General features: G+C 38.3%; 1 protein-coding gene across 2 annotated transcripts in view; it reads left to right on the top strand.

Moving 5' to 3' along the window:
- The window catches only part of PIWIL2 (piwi like RNA-mediated gene silencing 2), a 90728-nt gene extending 70475 nt beyond the window's left edge, over positions 1-20253 (top strand). The window contains exons 20-22 of one of the 2 annotated variants that reach the window (XM_057723419.1): positions 17586-17839; positions 18285-18392; positions 19754-20253. In XM_057723419.1, coding sequence (XP_057579402.1) covers positions 17586-17839; positions 18285-18392; positions 19754-19910 — 519 coding nt within the window. In that variant the 3' untranslated portion in view covers positions 19911-20253. The remainder of the gene's footprint in view (positions 1-17585; positions 17840-18284; positions 18393-19753) is intronic. The other variant, XM_057723420.1, reaches the window with a different exon arrangement.
- Positions 20254-23656: the final 3403 nt, after the last annotated feature.

Genomic DNA, 23656 nt, shown 5'->3' with positions numbered 1-23656 from the left:
AAGTCATGGGAGGGAGGGGATATGGGGATATATGTATAAATACAGCTGATTCACTTTGATGTACCTCAGAAACTGGCACAAGATTGTGAAACAATCCTATTCCAATAAAGAGCTTTAAAGAAAAAGGAATTGATAGAGATTATAGCATAGGTAAATGAAATGGAAAATTGAAAAACAACAGAAAAGATGAAACCAAAAATTATTTGAAAAGATTAACAAAATCGGTAAGCCTTTAGCTAGACCACCCATGAAAAAGAGAAGAATCAGATACTAAAATCAGCAATGAAAGAGACATCACTACTGACCTTACAGAAATTAAAAGGATTTTAAGAAAATACTATGAACAACTGTATGCCAAGAAATTAAATTACCTAAGCAAAATGGACAAACTCCAAGAAAAGCACAAACTATCAAAGCTTTTTAGTTATACCAAACATTTAAAGAATTAAAAATCTTTCACAAACTCTTCCAAAAAATAGGGAAGGAACACTTCCCAGTTTGTGCCATAAGGCCAGTATTACCCTGAGAGTAAAGCTAAACAAAAATATCACAAGAAAACTTCCTTTCCATCCAGAATGGAAAGGAAGAAGTTAAACTGTGCCTCTTGCTTTGACATTCTCTTACATACAGAAAACCAAAAAAAAAAAAAAACACACAAACACACACACACAATTGTAGCTAGTAAAAGAGTTCAGCAAGGTTAAAGATACAAGACTGATATACAGTAATGAACTACTTCTGTACACTAGCAATGATAATCCAAAAATGAAATTGAAACAGTTCCATTTATAGCAGCATAAAAAAGAACTAAGCATGAAAATTTTAACAGAAGAAGTGCAAAACGTATACTGAACACTGCAGAACATTGTTGAAATTGAAGACCTAAAACAAAAGGTAAGACATCCCATGTTCAAGACTTAATATTGTTAAGATGGTAGTACTCCTCAAATTAATCTACAAATTCAAGGAAATACATATCAAAAGTCTAACTTTTTTTTTTTTTGCAGGAATGGACAAGTTGATTTGCAGATACATATGGAAATATAAAAAATTCCAGAATAGACAAAACAATTTTGAAAAAGAAGAAAGTTGAGGGACTCATACTTTCTTAATTCAGAACTTACTACAAAGCTAGAATAAACAAGATGGTCTGGTACTGAAATGAAAATAGATGTAGAGATCAATTGAAGTAAAGCTGTGTGCCTGTAGTAAACTGATTTCTGCAAGGGTGGCATTCAGCTGCAGGAAAGCATAGTCTTCAGTAAATGGTACAGGGAGTACTGGATATTCATGTGCAAAAGAATGAAGTTGGATCCTTGCCTGATACAATGTGTAAAAATTAACTCCAGCCTGAAGTTTCTAAACACTGGGCCATGTCTAGTAGAAGGGTCTCAGCTGCTCACAGGTCCTAATTAACACACAGCTGGTACTGTGAAGTGCAATGACCAATTGTTCCTTCAACCTCCAAAGGACTGTTTCCTATAGAAAACGGAGATGGCAGAGTAGAAGGATGTGCGCTCACTCCCTCTTGCATGAGCACTGGAATTACAACTAACTGCTGAACAATCATCCACAGAAAGACATTGGAACTCACCAAAAAAGGCACCCCACATCCAGAGACAAAGGAGAAGCTGCAACAAGATGGTTGGAGGGGTGCAATCGTGATAAAATCAAATCCCATAACTGCTGGGTGGGTGACTTACAAACTGGAGAACAGTTATACCACAGAAGTCCACCCATTGGAGTGAGGGTTCTGAGCCCCATGTCAGGCTTCCCAACCTGGGGGTACGGCAACGGGAGGAGGAATCCCCAGAGAATCAGGCTTTGAAAGCCAGCAGGGTTCGATTGCAGGACCTCCACAGGACTGGGGGAAAGAGAGACTCTGCTCATGGAGGGCACACAAAAAATAGTGTGCACGCCAGAACCCGGGGGAAGGAGCAGTGACCCCATAGGAGACTGAATCAGACCTACCTGCTGGTGTTGGAGGGTTGCCTGCAGAGGCGGGGGGCAGCTGTGGCTCACCGCAGGGACAGGGACACTAGCGGCAGGGGTTCTGGGAAGTGCTCCTTGGCGTGAGCCCTCCCAGAGTCCACCATTAGCCCCACCAAAGAGCCGGTAAGCTCCAGTGCTGGGTTGCCTCTGGCCAAACAACCATAGGGTGGAAACACAGCCCCACCCATTGGCAGACAAGCGGATTAAAGTTTTACTGAGCTGCGCCCACCAAAGCAACACCCAGCCCTACCCATTACCAGTCCCTCCCATCAGGAAGCATGCACAAGCCTCTTAGACAGCATTCGCCACAAGAGGGCAGATAGCAGTATCAAGCGGTATCATTATTTTGTTCTGTAGAACTGAAAACCACAGCCACAGAAAAATAGAGAAGATGAAAAAACAGAGGACTTTGTACCAGATGAAGGGACAAGATAAAAAAACCCAGAAAAACAACTAAATGAAGTGGAGATAGGCACCCTTCCAGAAAAAGAATTGAGAACAATGATAGTGAAGATGGTCCAGGACTTTGAAAAAAGACTGGATGCAAAGGTCAAAAAGATGCAAGAAAAGTTTAACAAAGACCTAGAAGAATTAAAGAACAAACAGATAAGCAATACAATAACTGAAATGAAAAATACACTAGAAGGAACCAATAGCAGATTAACTGAGGTAGAAGGGCGAATAAGTGACCTGGAAGACAGAATGGTGAAAATCACTGATGCACAAAAGAAAAAAGAATGAAAAGAACTGAAGACAGCCTCAGAGACCTCTGGGACAATGTTACGCACCCACATTTGCATTATAGGGATTCCAGAAGGAGGCGAGAGAGAGAAAGGACCTAAGAAAATATTGAAAGAGAATATAGTTGAAAATTTCCCTAACGCAGGAAAGGAAAGAACCACCCAAGTCCAGGAAGTGCAGAGTCCCAGGCAGGATAAACCCATGGAGAAACACGCCAAGACACATAGTAGTCAAATTGACAAAAATTAAAGACAGAGAAAAATTATTAAAAGCAGCAAGGGAAAAATGACAACATACAAGGGAACTACCATAAGGTTAACAGCTGATTTCTCAGCAGAAACTCTGCAGGCCAGAAGGGAGTGGCATGATATGTTTAAAGTGATGAAAGGGAAGAACCTACAACCAAGAATACTCTACCCAGCAAGGATCTGATTCATATTCGATGGAGAAATCAAAAGCTTTACAGACAAGCAACAGCTAAGAGAATTCAGGACCACCAAACCAGCCCTATAACAAATGCTAAAGGAACTTCTCTAAGTGGGAAACACAGAGAAGAAAAGGACTTACAAAAACAAAAACAAAAGAATTGAGAAAATGGTAATAGAAGCAAACATACTGATTATTACCTTAAATGTGAATGGATTAAATGCCCCAACCAAAAGACACAAATTGGCTGAATGGATACAAAAACAAGACCCATATATATGCTGTCTACAAGAGACCCACTTCAGACCTAGGGACACATACAGACGGAAAGTGAGGGGATGCAAAAAGATATTCCATGCAAATGGAAATAAAAAGAAAGCTGGATTAGCGATACTCACATCAGATAAAATAGACTTTATTATTATTTTTTTAATAAATTTATTTATTTACTTATTTATTTATTTATTTATTAGCTGTGTTGGGTCTTTTTTGCTATGCATGGGCTTTCTTTAGTTGGCGGTGAGTGGGGGCTATTCTTCGTTGTGGTGCGCAGGCTCCTCATTGCCATGGCTTCTCTTGTTGCAGAGCATGGGCTCTAGGTGCATGGGCTTCAGTATTTGCAGCACATGGGCTCAATAGTTGTGGCTCACGGGCTTTAAAGCATAGGCTCAATAGTTGTGGCACATGGGCTTAGTTGCTCCGCGGCCTGCGGGATCTTCCTAGAGCAGGGATCAAACCTGTGTCCCCTGCATTGGCAGGCAGATTCTCAACCACTGCGCCACCTAGGAAGCCCCTAAAATAGACTTTAAAATAAAAAATGTTGGAAGAGACAAGAAAGGATGCTACATAATGATTAAGGGATCAATCCAAGAAGAGATAACAATTATATATGCACCCAATATGGGACCACCTCAATACCTAAGGCAAATGCTAACAGCTGTAAAAGAGCAAATCAACAGTAACACAATATTAGTAGGGGACTTTAACACCCCCACTTACACCAATGGACAGATCATCCAAACAGAAAATTAATAAGGAAACACAAGCTTTCAATGACACAATAAACCAGCTAGATTTAATAGATATCTATAGGACATTACATCCAAAAGCAGCAGATTACATGTTCTTCTCAAGTGCACATGGAACATTCTCCAGGATAGATCACATTTTGGGTCACAAATCAAGCCTTGGTAAATTTAAGAAAATTGAAATCATATCAAGCATGTTTTCTGACCACAACATTATGAGATTAGAAATCAATTACAGGAAAAAAACTAAAAAACACACACGGAGGCTAAACAACATGCTACTAAATAACCAAGAGATCACTGAAGAAATCAAAGAGGAAATCAAAATATCTAGAGACAAATGACAACGAAAATACAAAAATCCAATACCTATGGGATGCAACAAAAGCAGTTCTAAGAGGGAAGTTTATAGCAATACAATCCTACCTCATAAAACAAGAAAAATCCCAAATAAACAATCTAACATTACACCTAAAGAAACTAAAGAAGAGCAAACAATCCAAAGTTAGTAGAAGGGGAGAAATCATAAAGATCAGAGCAGAAATAAATGAAATAGAAAAAAAAAACAGTAGTGAAAATCAGTAGAACTAAAAGCTGATTCTTTGAGGAGATAAAGTTGATAAACCTTTAGCAAGACTTTTCAAGAAAAAGGAGAGGGCTCAGTAAAATTAGAAATGAAACAGAAGAAATTACAACAGACACTGCAGAAATAAAAAGCACCATAAGAGACTACTACAAGCAACTGTATGCCAGCAAAATGGACAACCTGGATGAAATGGACAGATTCTTAGAAAGGTATAACCTTCCAAGACTGAATCAGGAAGACATAGAAAATATGAACAGACCAATCACAAGTAATGAATTTGAAACTGTGATTAAAAATTTTCCAACAAACAGAAGTCCAGGACCAGATGGCTTCACAGGTGAATTCTATCAAACATTTAGAGAAGAGCTAACACCCATCCTTCTCAAGCTCTTCCAAAAAATTGCAGAGGAAGGAACACTCCCGAACTCATTCTATGAGGCCACCATCACCCTGATACCAAAACCAGACAAAGATACTACAAAAAAAGAAAATTACAGACCAATATCACTGATGAGTTTAGATGCAAAAATCCTCAACAAAATACTAGCAAATGGAATCCAACAACACATTAAAAGATCACACACCATGATCAAGTGGGGTTTATCCCTGGAATGCAAGGATTCTTCAGTATATGCAAATCAATCAGTGATACACCATATTAACAAACTGAAGGATAAAAACCACATGATCATCTCAATAGATGCAGAAAAAGCTTTTGACAAAATTCAACACCCATTTATGATAAAAACTCTCCAGAAGGTGGGCATAGAGGGAACCAACCTCAACATAATAAAGGCCATATATGATAAACCCACAGCAGACATCATTCTCAATGGTGAAAAACTGAAAGCATTCCCTCTAAGATCAGGAACAAGACAAGGATGTCCACTCTCGCCACTACTATTCAACATAGTTTTGGAAGTCCTTGCCACAGCAATCAGAGAAGAAAAAGAAATAAAAGGAATCCAAATTGGAAAAGAAGAAATAAAACTGTCACTGTTTGCAGATGACATGATACTATACATGGAAAATCCTAAAGATGCTGCCAGAAAACTACTTGAACTTATCAGTGAATTTGGTAAAGTTTCAGGATACAAAATAAACACACAGAATCTCTTGCATTTCTGTACGCTAACAGTGAAAGATCTGAAAAAGAAATTAAGGAAACAATCCCATTCACCATTGCAACAAAAAAATAAAATACCGTTAGTTATTAAAATTATTTTTTACACTATTAAAAAAAAATAAAAAAATAAAATAAAATAAAATACCTAGGAATAAACCTAACCAAGGAGGTAAAAGACCTGTACTCAGAAAACTATAAGACCCTAATGAAAGAAATCAAAGATGACACAAACAGATGGAGAGATATATTCTTGGATTGGAAGAATCAACACTGTGAAAATGACTATACTACCCAAAGCAATCTGCAGATTCAATGCAATGCCTATCAAATTAGCAATGACATTTTTTACAGAACTAGAACAAAAATCCTAAAATTTGTATGGAGACACAAAAGACCCTGAATAGCGAAAGCAATCTTGAGGGGAAAAAAGAGAGCTGGAGGAATCAGACTCTCTTGAGTTCAGGCCATAGTACAAAGCTACAGTAATGAAGACAGTATGGTACTAGCACAGAAACAGAAATATAGATCAGTGGAACAGGACAGACAGCCCAGAGATAAACTATGGTCAACTAATCTATGAGAAAGGAGGCAAGGATATACAGTGGAGAAAAGACAGCCTCTTCGATGAGTGATGCTGGGAAAACTGGACAGCTATATGTAAACTAATGAAATTAGAATACTCCCTAACACCAAATGCAAAAATAAATTCAAAATGGATTAAAGACCTAAATGTAAGGCCAGACACTATAAAACTCCTGGAGGAAAACATAGGAAGAACACCCTTTGATATAAATCACAGCAAGATCTTTTTTGACCCACTTCCCATAGTAATGGGAATAAAAATAAATAAGTGGGACCTAATGAAACTTCAGAGCTTCTGCACAGCAAAGGAAACTATAAGCAAGACAAAAAGACAACCCTCAGAATGGGAGAAAATATTTGCAAATGAATTAACAGACAAAGGATTAATCTCCAAAATATATAGACAGTTCATCCAGCTCAATATCAAAAAAACAAACTACCCAATCAAAAAATGGGCAACAGACCTAAATAGGCATTTCTCCAAAGAAGACATATGGATGGCCAAGAGCCACATGAAAAGCTGCTCAACATCACTAATTATTAGAGAAATGCAAATCAAAACTACAATGAGGTATCACCTCACACCAGTTAGAATGGGCATCATCAGAAAATCGACAAACAGTAAATGCTGGAGAGAGTGTGGAGAAAAGGGAATGCTCCTGCACTGTTGTTGGGAATGTAAATTGATACAGCCACTATGGAAAACAGTATGGATGTTCCTTGCAAAACTAAAAATAGAGTTACCATATGACCCAGCAATCCCACTGCTGGGCATATACCCAGAGAACACCATAATTCAAAAAGACACATGCACCCCAATGTTCATTGCAGCACTGTTTACAATAGCCAGGACATGGAAGCAACCTAAATGTCCATAAGCAGATGAATGGATAAAGAAGACGTGGTACATATATACAATGGAATATTACTCAGCTGTAAAAAGGAATGAAGTTGGGATATTTGTAGAGACATGGATGGACCTAGAGACTGTCATACAGAGTGAAGTGAGTCAGAAGGAAAAAAAGAAATATTGTATATTAACACATATTTGCAGACTATAGAAAAATGGTACAAATCAACCAGTTTCCAAGGCAGAAATAGAGACACAGATGTAGAGAACAAACATATGGACACCAAGTCGGGAAAGCATGGGGGAGTGGGGTTGGGAGGGGATGAATTGGGAGATTAGGGTTGCCATATATGCATTACTAATTAGAAAAAAATATCAAATTGTACTGTTTAAATATATGCAGTTTATTGTATGTCAATTGTATCTCAATAAAAGTTCTTAAAAAGAAAATTAACTCTAAATGGATCAAAGACCTAAATGTAGGAATTAAAACTATAAAACTCTAGCTTATGGCATAGGTTTATATCTTTATTACCATTTGACAACAGTTTATTAGATATGATAACTGAATGCAAAAAAGGAAGTAAAGAAAAACATAAATCGGACTTTATCAAATCTAAAATATTTTGTGCTTCAGAGTATAAGAAAGTGAAAAGACAGCCCATGGAATGGGACAGATCATTCGTCTGATATATCTAGTACAAGTCTAGCACCCAGAACATACAACTCAAAAAGAAAGAGGTAAATAACCCAGCATAAAAATGGGCAAAATTTGAATAGACCTTTCTCCATAGAGCATATATAAATAGACAAGAAACACATGACTAGAGCTTAATATCATTAGTCATTAGGGAAGTGGAAATCAAAATCGCAATTAAGTAGCACTTCACAAAACCAGATAAAGGCATTACAATAAAGGAAGCTACCCATCAATATTTCTCATGATTACAGATGCAAAAATCCTCAACAAAATATTAGTAAAGGAAATTAACAGTACATAAAAAGAATTATACACCATGACTGTACTGAGTTGCATACTGCCTCTCCAAATTCATGTTCACCTGGATCCTGTGACTGTGTCATCATTTGGAAATAGGGTCTTTGCAGAATCAATCAGGTTAAGATGAGGTTAGACTGGATTAAGGTGGGCCCTAGGCCAATGACTGGTATGCTTATAAGAAGAGGGAAGTTTGGTCACAGAGTCATAGAAGGCCATGTGAAGAAGCAGAGACAAACACACAGGAGAAGGCACTGTAAGAGTGGAAGCAGAGATTGGAGTCATGTATCTACAAGCCAAGAAACACTAAGGATTGCCAGAAACCACCAGAAGCTAGAATAGGGAAAGAAGTATTCTTTCCTAAGGCCTTTGGAGGAAGCATGTGGCCCTGCTGATACTGCAATTTTGAACTTCTACCCTCCACAACTGTGAGAGAATACATTTCTGTTGTTCCAAGCAACCCAGTTTTGTGGTTGTTACAGCAACCCTTAAAAAGAGTGCAACAATGAAATAGGTTGTATTCCAGTTATGTAAGGCTGGTTCAGCATTTGAAAATCAATTAATGTGGTCTATCACATCAACAGGCTAAAGAAGAAAAATCCTGTCACATCAGTAGATGCAGAAAAAGCATTTTACAGAAGTCAACTCCCATTCATGATTTAAAAACAACAAAAGCCTCCCAGCAGAGTAGCAGTATAGGGGGAACTTCATAAACAATACAGAACATCTACAAAAATCCTGCAGCTAACCTTGTGCCTAATTTTGAGAAAACTAGATAATTTTCCCCCAAGACCAACAGCAAGACAATTATTTCTTCTCTTACCACTCCTGTGTAGCATCATACTGGAAGTCCTAGCTAGTGCAAAAAGACAAAAGGAAGGAAAAATTATACAGTTGAAAAGAAAGAAAAACAGCTTTGCAAGTAGCATGATATCTATGTAGACATCTCAAGAAATCAACAACAAAAAAACTGCTGGAATTACAAGGTTGCAGGATCAAAATAAATATACAAAATTAAATTGCTAAAAACAAAACAGCCCCACAAAATCAGTTCCTTTTCTATATATCAGCAATGAACAATTGGAATTTGAAATTAAAAACAATACCATTTGTATTAGCACAAGAAAATGTATTAAGATATAAATCTAACAAAGTTTAAGTACATGAAGAAAACATAAAAGTCTCATGAAAAATATCAAAGAATGTCTAAACAAATGGAGAGATAGCCCGTGTTCATTGATAGGAAGACTCAATATTGTTAAAATGTCAGTTTTTCCTAATTTGATCTATTGATTCAGTGTAGCCATAGTCAAAATTCCAGCAAGTTACTTTGTGGATATTTACAAACAGATTGTAAAGTTTAAATGGAATGGCAAAAGACACAGGGTTACCAACACAGTACTGAAGAACAAAATCAGAGAACTTCTGTTACTCAACTTAAAGAGTGACTATAAAGCTACAGTAATATAGATGCTGTGGTATTGAGAAAAACAAACCAAAAAAAAAAAAACACGTCAAGGTAATAGTATAGAGAGCCCAGAAATAGACCTATACACATAGATTCCAGTGATCTTTGATAAAAGATCATAGGCACTTCATTGGAAAAAGGAGACTTTTCCACAAATGGTGCTGGAACAGCTGACCATCCACATGCAAAACAAAAGCCAAAAAGAAACAAACTATACCCAGACCTTATATCTTTCACAGCAATTAACTCAAAATTATCACAAAGTTATCTTTAAAATGCAAAAGTGTAAAAGGTATATAAGATAACATAGGAGAAAATCTTGGTGACCTTGGGTTTGGTGATGAGATTTTGATACCAAAGAATTATCCATGAAAAAAAGAACTGATAAACAGGACTTAAAATTAAAGAAAACTTCTGTGAAAGACACTAAGAGAATGAAGAGAAGCTACAGACTGCGAGAAAATATAAAATACAAATCTGATAAAGTACCATTATCTAATATACAAAGAACTCTTAAAAACTCAATAAGAAAACAATAACAACTCAGTAAGAAAACAACCTGATTAAAAGATGGACAAAAGACTTGAACAGACTTCTCACCAAAGAAGAAAAACAGATGGCAAATAAGCATATGAAAAGATACTCAATATAGCATTAGGTAATAGCAAATTAAAACAACAAGATATCACTACACATTTATTAGAACAGCCAAAATCCAAAACACTGACACCACCAAATGCTGGTGAGGATGTGGAGCAGTGGGAATTCTCATCATTGCCTGAGGGAATGTGAAATGGTACAGCCACTTTGGAAAACAGTTTGGTAGTCTCTTACAAAACTAAACATACTCTTACCGTATGATCCAGCAATCATACTCCTTCGTATTTACCCAAATGAGCTGAAAACATATGTACACACAAAAACCTGCACAAAGATTTTTATAGCAGCTTAATTTATAATTGCCAAAACTGGAAGCAACCAACATGTCCTGCAGTAGGTGAATGGACAAATAATCTATGATACATCCAGACAGATACTCGGCAGTAAACAGAAATGAGCTATCAAGCCATGGGAAGATACAGAGGAATCTTAAATGCATATAACTAAGTGAAAAGAAGCCAATCCAAAAAGGCTACATATTGTTTGATTCTAACTATAGGACATTATGGAAAAGACTTATAAAACTATGGACACAATAAAAAGGTAAGTGATTGCCAGACATTTGGGAGGGTGAGGAAGGGAAGCATAAATAGGGAGCGTGTGATTTTTAGGGCTGTAAAATTATTGCATATGATACTACAATGGTAGATAAATGACATGCATTTGTCAAAGCCTATAGAATGTACAAGAGAGTGAATGCTAATATAAACTGTGGGTTTTAGTTAATAATAATATATCAATATTTATTTATCAGTTGTAACAAATGCACCACCCTAGTGTAATATGGTAACAGTAGGGGAAACTATGTGTGTGGTTGATGGGGAAGGTGTATATGGGAATTCTGTACTATGGCCTCAAGTTTTTTGTAAATTTAAAACTGGTCTAAAAAATAAAATATTTAAAAACATGCATACACAATGAGATACCACACACGCTAGGATGGCTAAAATAAAAAAGACAGATAATAAGACTGTTGTCGAGGATGTGGAGAAATTGGAACCCTCATACATTGGTGGTGAGATTGTAAAATGGTAGAGCTACTTTGAAAAACAGCTTGGCATTTCTTCAGGATGTTAAACATAGAGTTACCATATGACCCAGCAATTCTACTCCTCGGTATAAAGCAAGAGAATTGAAAGCATATGTCCACACAAAAACTTGTATATGAATGTTCATAGCAGTATTATTCATAATAGCCAGAAATGGAAATAATCCATATGATTGATGAATGGACAAATGAAATGTGATATAGCCTGTAGTGGAATATTGTTTGGCAACATAAGGAAGCGAAGGATTGATACATGGGTGAACTGTGAAAACATTATACTCAAGTGGAACTATTTAGTCACAAAAGACCACGTATTCTGTGATTCTCTTTGTCCAGAATAGGCTAATACAAAGAAGCAGAAAGTATGTTAGTGTGTTCCAGGAGCTGGGGGGGGGTGGGGGGTGGGAAATGACTGCTAATGGGTATGAGGTTACCTTTTGGGGTGATGAATATGTTCTAAAATTAGATGTGGTGGTTGCAAAGTTCTATAAATGTAAAATTTTTGACTTTTATACCTTAAACGAGTGTTTTTTGTGGTGTAGCAAAATATATCTTAATAAAGCTGTGAACAAAAAAAAAGGCACTACTCCCGAACATCTGTCTAGCTTATGTACCCTTGTGGAATCAGCAAAATCAACAATGCTGCCAGCGGAAAAACAGGTTCAAAAGGCTGGCTTATTTCCCTGGGCCCCCATCCTTTCTCTGATGCTGCCTTTATGTAGATGTTTTTATATTTTATCCAGATTTTCCAGTTGTCCTCAGTTGCAGGGTTTCTCAGAAATTCTGGTCCACCACCTAAAGCTTTGTTGGCAGACTTAATCTCATCTGTGGTTTTATTTAATATCTGTTTAGATTTATATGTCTAGTCCAGCCGTTCTAAAATTTTCTGGTCTAAGGAAATGTTTACTTTCTTAAATATTATTGAGTTTTTTGTTTGTGTAGGTATATCTATCAGTAATCACCATATTAGAAGTTAAAACAGAACATTTTTATTTTTTTGATTTATTTAAAAACAATTTTAATTTTTATTTATTTATTTATTTATTGGCAGCATTGGGTCTTTATTGCTGCTCATGGGCTTTCTCTAGTTGCAGCAAGGGGGGCTGCTCTTCATTGTGGTGCGCAGGCTTCTCAGTGCAGTGGCTCCTCTTGTTGTGGAGCACTGGCTCTAGGTGCAAGGGCTTCAGTAGTTGTGGTGCATGGGCCTAGTTGCTCTGTGGCATGTGGGATCTTCCTGGACCAGGAATTGAACCCGTGTCCCCTGCATTGGCAGGTGGATTCTTAACCACTGTGCCACCAGGGAAGTCCCTGATTTACTTTAAAATAATAATAAGCTCAATATATGTTAATAACATAAATGACATTTTAAATTAAAGATAACTACTTTCAAAATGTTTGGTGATGTTTTACATTTTGGCAAATGGCTTTAATGTTTGGGTCAGTAAAAAGCAAGTGAATATCCTACATTTAATTTATTGCTATGTCACACATCATTTTCTTTCTGGAAAATTCTACTGAATATTTGTGAGAGAATTAGAGTGAAAATGGCAGGTAATGTAGTAGTATTATTGTGAAAGTAGTTTTGACTTTATGGACTCCTAAAGTATCTAAGGAACTCCTGGAGGGGTAAGGATTGGAGCCCAGAGCACACATTGGGAATCACTGCTCTGGCCCATTCACCTGAGCTCCTAGACCATCTCTTCCCAACTAGTACTTGGATGTCTCATGGGCCACTGAAACCTAACCTGTGAGTCTGAGTGCCAGTGTTGCCTTCCACTCACGTGTGAAAATCAAAACCAAGCTACATTCTTGACACTTGCCTTAGCTTTAGCTCTCATGATTAGTAATCACCTAATGTTGAGTTCATCTGTTATTTGGCCTGAGCGTTGAGAAGATTAAACTCAGTTGTAGTTAATTCAGCCCCTGTGGCTCTGGCTGTGGCTATGACTACCTATTGCTAGACTGGGCTGACTAGTGTTTGACCCTGGAGACAGAGGGAGTGGGCCAAGGTATTGTCTTTGGAATCACAAGTTGCAGGCAGTCAGCTTTACAGTGTGTGAGAGTATAGGTTCTTTCTGCTTTTCAGTTCGACCTTCACTTCCCTTTTCTTAGCACAATTGGGAGGATCTTAGAGTGGAGAGTTATCTTGAGCAAATGATTATTTGGGGACTTTTCCAGACTTCAGCCTGCCCTTTCTGCACCTGCCATTGCTAATAGCTTGCCTGGCCTCTTCTTCCTTTTTTTTACCCCCCAATTTTTTTAATTGAGTAAAATGCGCGTAACAGAAAATTTACCATCTTAACCATTTTTAAGTATAGCATTTCAGTGGTATAAAATGCATTCATAATGTGCAAAGATCATCATCATCCATCTCCTTAACTCTTTTTATCTTGTAAAACTGAAACTCTGTCCCCATAAAACAATAATTCCTCATGATCCCTTCCCCCTAAGCCCCTGGCCACCACAATTCTACTTTCTGTCTCTGTCTCATATATGCAGAATCATACTGTATTTGTCTTCTTGTGACTGGTTTATTTCACTTCACATAATGTCTTCAAAGTTCACCCATGCTGTAGTATTCAGTACATTGCAGAATGTTCTCCCTTTTTAAAGCTGAATAATATTCTGTTGTATGTAGATATCACATTTTGTTTATCCATTCACATGTTGATGGACACTTGGGTTACTTCCATCATCATGTAGGTCAGTCTCCAGTTGTTTACTTGCTCCTTGTCCAGCCACAATCTAGGCCTTTGCTCATGTGCTACCTTGAATTCTTTTACCCTTCTTTGCTGACTGAATTGTCTGCTGATTATTTCACCGAGGTGTAATGTTCACTTCTTCCTCCATAGAACAAGTGTCTTATACTTCTCTGTTCTCATAGCATTTTGTTTATACCTTTGTTATATTATTTATAATGTATTGAGAGCACTTTATGTGTCTGTCTCCCCAGTTTTGATTTGAGTTCCACTAATATTTGGAAGATATCAAGATAATTTTTAAATTTTCCAAGACTGGCACAGTGGCTCATATCTAGTGGGCATTAAGTGTTTGTTCAGGAATGAATGGAATCACACATGAAAGAACATCTCACACTTACAGCAGATAGTTATTTTCTACTTGACCCTTGCCATTCAGTGCTAGGGATACGCAGCCAACAAGCACAGTCCTGCTTTCATTAATTTATTGTTTCATGTATTTACCCTAGTACTGAAGTGATTTAATAATGTATATTTATGTTTCAGTATTGTGATTTGTCTCATATTTTGACCCCCCTAGATCATAGTCTTATCATTTATGAAATGAGGAAAAGGGACTAGATGACCTAGAAAAGTTACTATTGTTGACTGTTATTACATTGTTAGATTTTAAAGTTCCTTAATAACAGCAATCATGCTTTTCATTTCTACCAGAATCTCACATAGGGCCAAGTATAGTGTCTCACACTCAGTGGCTGGTTAGCAAATTTTAAAGAAAGAGGTAATATCAGTGAATACTTCAGATGAATTTGATTCTGTTTTTCACTCCATTGATCTTGTTAGATCCCTTTCCTGTGCTTTGGAATATCTGTATTTCCTTGATCTAGTTTGTTCTCAACTTCTGTGTGTAGTTTAAAAAAATTATATACATATATACACACACTTTATCCCTCTTAACCCTGGGAAGAAGAAAGTAAGGTAGTCATTTACCTCCATTTTTCAAGTGAGGAAACTGAGTCTTCAAGAGCATAGCTTAGAGAAGCAGCACATTCAGATTCAGTCATAGGTGTCCTGCCCCCAGGTCCAGTGTAATTCTTTTCTGTTTCCTCATCTGTGAAATCAGGGTTTCTTCCAGATCTAAGTGCCTGTGTTACCCACCCTTTAACACAGCGTATCAATTAGGGTCTTTGGGAAGTCACAGAAATGTGCTAACTTTAGCAAAATGGGGATTAATTGGTAAGATCATGGAGAGTCTCCAAGGATTGGTGAGAAGGTTGAGCATCAGGCTGGGAAATGGACAGGGTTGCAGAAGCAGGGACCTGAAGAAGCACCACCAGAAAGAGAGCAAACTCCAAGTCTTTCTTATTCTCTGTTGAAGAGGCAGAGTGAGGGAGGAGCGTTCTGCTGGTGTGTCTTGAGCTACCTGTGTGTCCTTTGGTTAGAGCAGTAGTTCTCAGCTGGGGACAGTTTTGTTCTCCCAGTGGGCAGCCTAGAGACATTTTTTGGTTATAACTGGGAGAGATAGCGCTTGGCATCTAGTGGGTAGACGCCAGGAATGCTACTAAACATCCTCTAGTGTCAGCCCCCAATAACAAAGAATTCACCAGCTCCACATGTCAGTAGTGTTGAAGTTGAGAAACCCTGGATTAGGGGACAGTACCTCAATTAATAATCCCGCCAGGCTGTATCCTATTGGAGGCAGGACACTTAAAATGCTCTTACCAGAAAAAAGTGGAATAGATGCTAGACAGCCAAAAACAACATAAAAACAAAAAAGTACTACAACTGGGACAGTAATTCCAATCTTGGAATGTGAAAATGAGTTATATGTTTGCAAATACAGTACTTGAGGTGTCTCAGAAAAAAGGGACATTTATAAAATATTTGAATTTTGAACCTAAACTCCAAAAAGATGCTATGTGATTATTTTTTAAAAGGGTTCTTTTAAATGAAACTTAAATGTTCATGTAGTGTAACCTATAAAGAATATGTAGTATATGCCTATCTAATCCAGTGATAAGTTAGGGTTTTGAGGGGAATTGTGAACAAAAATTTAGAACGAACCACACTCAGAATCAAACTGTCACTAACTGAATTAAACCAAAACATTTTATTTACTTATATATATTTTTGGTTGCACCACATGGCATGTGGGATCTTAGTTCCCTGACCAAGGATCAAACCCATGCCCCCTGTCCCCTGCAGTGGAAGTGCAGAGTCTTAGCCCTCTGACTGCCAGGGAAGTCCCTAAACCAAAGCACTTTAAAGGAAACCTCTAGTTTAAAATGAAAGAGCTTATTTTTTTGAACTATTAAAGTCAGATACAACTAGAACATAATTATATTCTCTAAATGGGGAAAAAATTATTCTTCAAAACTGCATTCTTAATTATTCTTTAAACGGCATTTAATTTGATTTGGATCCATGGACAATTTACCAGCACTGCTATTGACTTAGTTATATTAAGAATGTTTCACAGTAGGGCTTCCTAGGTGGCACAGTGGTTAAGAATCCGCCTGTCAATGCAGGGGACACGGGTTCGATTCCTGCTCCAGGAAGATCCCACATACCACAGAGCAACTAAGCCCGTTCGCCACAACTATTGAGCCTGCGCTTTAGAGCCTGTGAGCCACAACTGTTGAGCCCATGTGCTGCAACTACTGAAGCCCTCGAGCCTAGAGCCTGTGCCCTGCAACAAGAGAAACCACAGCGATGAGGAGCCCGTGCACCACAACAAAGAGTAGCCCCCACTCACCGCAACTAAAAGAAAGCCCGCGCACTGCAAAAAAAAAAAAAAAAAAAAAAAAGACCCAACACAGCCAATAAAATAAATTAATTAATTAAAAAAAAAAAAGAATGTTTCACACTATACCTGACGGTAGGATGATATTTAGTAAAGGATCCTTTCATTTGTCAGCAACTTTGGTTGTTGCTGGTACACAAAAATGTGAGGCTGGTGGATCTGTGGAATCTGCTGTCGTATGTTAGAATTTCTTCAACAATTCACCTTGTTCTTTGCCTAGGCAGTAATTAGTGTTAAATCCAAATAGAAGGAAGATTGATTCAGCCCATAATTTTCCTTCCTTTTAACTTGGTTCACATTGTTTCAGTATAAGCCTTATGTATATGACTCATAGCTTGTTTATTTGGTTTCATATTTTATAACACCTTTGATGTACCAGATGTGTTTTACTATCCTGAGGAAGTCTAGAAATGACTAGAAGCTGCTTCTCCCTGCCCTTCTGACATGATGGCTTTGGGCCCAGGTGTCAAAGGGACCTATTGCCGGGTCTCCCCAGGTTGTTCACTGAGTGAGCCTTTCTCTGCCTGTGGTCATTAGCCCCAGGGCTGCACAGTTCACCTCAGCAGGGTGTCATTTCAGGTGAACCACGGTCTCCCAGAGAAGATTGTGGTGTACCGTGATGGAGTGTCTGATGGTCAACTAAAGACAGTTTCCAGCTATGAGATTCCTCAGCTACAGAAGTGTTTTGAAGCTTTTGAGAATTATCATCCCAAGATGGTGGTGTTTGTAGTTCAGAAGAAAATCAGCACCAATCTGTACCTGGCTGCTACCGAGCACTTTGTGACTCCCTCCCCTGGGACTGTGGTAGATCATACAATAACAAGCTGTGAGTGGTAAGTGGGCGAGACACGACATTTCAATAAGAATAGGTTGGCGAAATCTGTTCCCTGGGTATGGGAGTGGGGAGGTTGCCTAGAGAGATGTGGAATGGAATCATCAGAGATTTTACTGTTGAAAAATAAAATCTTAAAAACTATTTAAAGACACAAACCAACAATGAAGCTTTTACCTCTTAAGTATAAAATATCGAGCATACATTCTTTTCCTAAGAATGTGCATGCTTAACCGTCTGCACGCAGATGTGGGCGTAGCTACTGCCATTCTTAAACAGCCTGTTGAGTCAGGAGACCTGAATTCTCAGCCTGGTTTGGTCCTTGTATGTCTTTGATCCAGTCATTTGAGCCTTAGGTGAAGGAGCTAGAATGATCTCCAGAATCTTTTCCAGCTCTGTTTGGCCAGATCCAACTATACCATTACTTTGTACTTTTTCGTCACTAGGGTGGACTTCTACCTTCTTGCCCATCATGTGCGGCAGGGCTGTGGCATTCCTACCCGTTACGTTTGTGTTCTCAACACTGCAAACCTGAGCCCTGATCATATGCAGAGGTGAGCTGACCAGTAACTCATTCCTCACTTGTAAATAATTCTGGCCAATGAGTTAAGGCTAAGACCTGCAATTTAAAAACCACTGAATTAAAAAAAAATTGGATCACTAGTTAGGGCTTAATAATTTTCTGATTCTCTTTAGAAGCATTTTGAATTTATCTTTTGAAGTTGGATTTCCTCATACTCATTTTCTCTTATACGTGGGTGAGTCAAAAATTATCCACACTCTGGCTGTATTAATTAACTGTTTTAATGAACTTTTAGAAAAGACAAATGCATCATTTTTTGACATAATCTCCTTGCTTTTCAGTACACTTTGTCCGTCTGTCAACAAGCTTTCGTATTCCCTGGTTAAAAAATGTTTTCGGCTGAGCTGCGAGCCACGAATGCACCACTGTCTTCACTTCTTCATCAGAAGTGAATCCGGCTCCTTCTTGATGGCTAACACTTGTGTGACCTCCCTTGAACTTCTCTGTCCATTCATACACACTTCTTTGCGACAAAACACTTTCTCCATACTGTACACAACGTCTTTGATAAATAATGGCACCAGGTACACCCTCAGACCACAAAAAACAAATCACTGCACACTGCTCTTCTTTCGTGCAAATCACAAGTGGGGCATCCATTTTTGCTCGCACCACAGTTACAAATGAACGGGGGTAACACGTTCACACCTGCACAGCAGTGACTGGGGAGACAGTACCCTTGAATGGAAAGCACTGATAAGACAGTGCAGCCAACAGAAGTTTTACTATAACTAGAGTGCAGATAATTTTTCACTCACCCTCGTATAATCAGAAAAGACAAATATTGCCCACCCCCAGGAATATTTACCCCTCATATCTTTCATGGTAATGGTATCTTTTTGAGGCATGATTGATAATCCTTGTTGTACACTAAAATTACTTGGAGACCTTTCAAAAAGATACTAATACCCAGGCTTCCCCTCCAAGCACTCGGAGGCATTTGTTTTTTTTAAAACTGCTCCCGATGATGATGACACACAGCCAGGTTTGAGACCCGTTGCCCTTGAGCTCAAATTATAAAAGTACTTTGCTGGGGTACTTACCTTTCTGCAGCCTTTTCTTGAGGCAGAATAAAAAAATGTTCTCCGTGTTGTTCTCCTTGTTTGGATATAAAAACAGGAACACCTAAAGTGGGAATTTCCCCATGTCCTCTTGACTTAACACATAGTGGAAACAGAAACAAATCCACTTAAAAATAATGATTCCAAAAAGTTGCATCACACTTGCCTCAGTCCCCCCATTTGTGCTGTGTCATGCACCCAGAAGTACGTGATCGCGCTCCAGATTGAAGATGGAGAGTGATAAGGATCATGTTTTCTTCTTGGCCTACAGGTTGACTTTCAAACTGTGCCACATGTACTGGAATTGGCCTGGTACCATTAGAGTTCCAGCTCCTTGCAAGTATGCCCACAAGCTAGCTTTCCTGTCAGGACAAATCTTGCATCACGAACCAGCCATCCAGCTGTGTGAAAACCTGTTCTTCCTGTGACTGGACAATCAGGACATGGGCTGGTCAGAGCAAGCGGACTTCTGAACTCAGCTGTGAACTCAGCTGTGCAGGATCAACAGCAACTGACAGGGGTTCTGTGTTGGTGTTTTCCCTTTCACCAACCCAGTAGAATGAGATATCTTTTTCCTTTTTCTTTTCTCTCTTAAACCTGATATCACCAAGAAGCAGTTTCCATCCTAAGTATCAGCTAGAAATTGTCTTGTTACCTTTGTGGAGCACATGGGGGTAGTCTGCTACTGTGTAGATGGGGTGGGTGAAGAGAGGGGACCCTTTAGGAGTCTCCAAAGCCAACATGAGCTGTAGAAGCCAGCAGAAGCAGTGATTACGCCTATAAACTCTGCTCACTAAGCAGTTTCCATTTCTGGTGCCAGAGGTGGTGATGAATAAAGTCTTCGCAAGTTTTAAAGTAGAGCACAACTCTATTTGGGCAACTGGGAAAGGTAAGAAGGCAAAGATTTTCAAGATACGGCTAATGCTGGCAAGTGTGAAAAGCTTGTAGTAAAACCAGCTGGTAGGATAGTGAGGCCCTTGCTGACCTAATCTTCTCTAGGGATTGAGTTGATGATACATGACTTGAGCTGGCTTTGAAAGGAGTGTTTAGCTATTCCTTGGCCTCCTGAGAGAGGCCCAATGCAGTTTTTTTGTGTGTATTTTTCAGTTGCTTTATAGTGTGCCATGTTGATTTCTTCCTACCTCCCTCCGCCTTCTCCGCCACATATACACACACTCACGCACAAACACACCTTTGCTCCTAGTTACTGATCTTAAGTAAATTTCAGATGTTTTTTTGTTTTGTTTTGTTTTTTCAATGAAGAATCAGAACATGTGAAATTCAACAGCTAGGAAGGTTCATGATGGGGCATGAGCTTTTCTTGACTCTTTCTCCACGGTGTGTCACCTTCTTTTCTGTTGATATGTTTGCAAATTGAATCACTCATTTCCCTTGCTCAATACCCTCTTCCCGGCTGTTGGCTTATTTTGTTTGGAATTTTTCTGAATCCACGTTAAGATTTCCAGAAGTTAGCTTTGGGAAACATGACACTCCTTCCAAAGTCCAGACATTTCAGTTTAGAAAGTTGTTACGATGCCTGTGGATTTCAGTATTTTGGGGAACCACTGTTTTTTTTGTGTTTATTTTTCCCCATTTAAAAATCTTCCAGTCCCTTCAGGGCTAATTCACTCTTATCTTGCTTTACATGGGTTTTAAAAGCCACTTTTATTTAACCGTTTCAAATGTGTATTTATTTATGTATCTGTATATTTTTTGGTATGATGGCAGGGAGGGGACAAAGCAGAAATCCCCATTTTATATGACAGTATTTGAGAAGAGAAACTTTAGCTTAGAACTCTTTAGAAGAAGAAAACTGAGCAAGCATTGCATTGGCTGCAGTGTGGGGCAGAGGCTGAGTGGCTCTGGCTGTCAGTGGTCTCAAATCTCAAGTGCACTCTGGTTCCATTCGGAGTGAGGGACAGCACAAGGCTGAGACCTGGGATTTAAATACCACAGAATCAGACACATTGGATCACTGATTTTTGGCTTAACAGTTCTCTGATTCTCTTTGGCAGTATTTTGAATTTCTCTTTTTGAAGTTAGATTTCCTAATACTCATTTTCTCTTATATAATCAGAAAAGACAAATACTTGAATATAATACAGAAATTTCACTTTTTATTCCTGGTTTTCTTGTCTTGTTCTTTTAGTCTTAATGTGAAATGACTCGGTCATGGGGTGGGAAATAAAAACAAATTTGTGTAACAAATTGTAGTTGTGTTTGAAATAATGTCATTGACATATGATATTGATATAGTTCTTTTCCTTCATATAACAAGCTATAGCACTTGTTATAATTATTCATTTGTTATTGGGCATGCCGGGTGCAGCTCCTCCAGTATTAGTACCCAGGTAATTTCACTGAGATCTGGCAGTAAGATGTCTTGGAAAACACACTAACAGTCTAACTTTTGGGACAAATGAAGCAACTCTGTGTGTGTGTGTGTGTGTGTGTGTGTGTGTGTGTGTGTGTGTGTGTGTGTGTGTGTGTTTTGTTTTCAAAAGTCTCTTTTCCTATCAGACAGTTTCTGTTAGTCTGAGTGAGAGCCAGCTCCTAAGGTTGGCCCTCCGTTCTCACCTTTTTCTAATGCTTGCCCTTCTTTGCATGTACTTCATGGTGTGTCTATAACCTTTAAAAATACTTTCCCAGAGCACCCCAGATGCTTGCCTCACCACTACATCCTTCTCTGTTTATTTAGAAGCTTCATCTTAAAGGATGCAGGGCTTCTTGAATTCATTCTAGAAAGAACTTAATTTCTGTACAGTGTTATGGGGCCCTTTTTACACAGGCAGCGTTTTATTGAATGGTGTGAAAAACAAAGCAGTTTTTTTAATGACTAGCTCTTTATATTAAGAATGTTAAGATTTGTGCCTGAAATTTCTCAGTGATTTGGGTTATTTGGAGAAGACCCTGCTTTCTCTTTGTGGTTCTATACCTAGCTTTTTGTGAGTTTCTTAGTAACTTTTCCTGTCTGGGCTTATTTTCTTTCTTTGAAAAAATGAGCAAAATCAAGAAAATGAGGAAAAAAGCCACAGACTGGGAGAAAATTTTTGCAAAAGACACATCTGTTAAAGGGCCGTTGTTCAAAATATACAGAGAACTCCTAAAACTCAACAATAAGAAAACAAGCAACCTGATTAAAAATTGGGCAAAAAGACCTGAGTAGACATTTTGCCAGAGAAGATATACAGTTGGCAAAGAAGCATATGAAAATATGCTCAACATCATATGTCATTAGAGAATTACAAATTAAAATGAGATACCACTGCACACCTATTAGAATGGCCAAAATCCAGAATCTGACAACACCAAATCCTGGCGAGCATGTGGAGCAACAGGAACTCTCATTCATCATTGCCTGAGGAAATGTGAAATAGTACAGCCACTTTGGAAGAAAGTTTAGTAGTTTCTTACAAAACTAAACATACTCTTATCTTATGATCAAGCAATAACACTGCTTGGTATTTGCCCAAATGAGTTTACAACTTATGTGTTCACACAGAAACTGCACATGGATGTTTAAAGCAGCTTTATTCACAATTGCCAAAACTTGTGCACAACCAAGATGTCCATCAGTAGGTGAACAGATAAACTAAGGTACAAGAAGACAATGGAATATTATCCAGGGCTAAAAAGAAATGAACTATCAAGCCATGAAAAGACCCAGAGGAAATGTAAATGCATATTACTGAGTGAAAGAAGACAACCTGAAAAGGTTACATACTGTATGATTCCAACTATGTAACATTCTGGAAAAGGCAAAAACTAGAGAGAGTAAAAGGGTCAGGGATTAGGGGAGAAGGAGGGATGAATGAGCAGAGCACAAGGGATTTTTAGGGCAAGGAAACAATTCTGTAGGATATTGTAATGGTGGATACATGTCATTATATATTTGTCCAAACCCATAGAAAGTGAAACACTAAGCATGAACCCTGATGTAAATTGTGGACTTTAGGTGATTATGATAAGTTGGTGTAGGTTCACTAATTGTAACACACGTACCATTCTTGTGGGAGATGTTGATAATGGAGGAGGCTGTGTGTATTTGGGAAATCTCTACCCTCTGCAAATTGTGCTGTGAACCTAAAGCTGCTCTAAAAAAATAATTATTTTTTTTTTTTAAGAATGAGTAAGGGTGGGAGTTCCCTGGTGGTCCAGAGGTTAGGATTTGGCG

The sequence above is a fragment of the Hippopotamus amphibius genome, chromosome 2 (genome assembly GCF_030028045.1).
Source record: "Hippopotamus amphibius kiboko isolate mHipAmp2 chromosome 2, mHipAmp2.hap2, whole genome shotgun sequence".
Lineage (NCBI taxonomy): Eukaryota > Metazoa > Chordata > Mammalia > Artiodactyla > Hippopotamidae > Hippopotamus > Hippopotamus amphibius.
The sequence above is the reverse complement of the archived record's forward strand: the minus strand, read 5'-3'. Positions and strand labels throughout refer to the sequence as shown.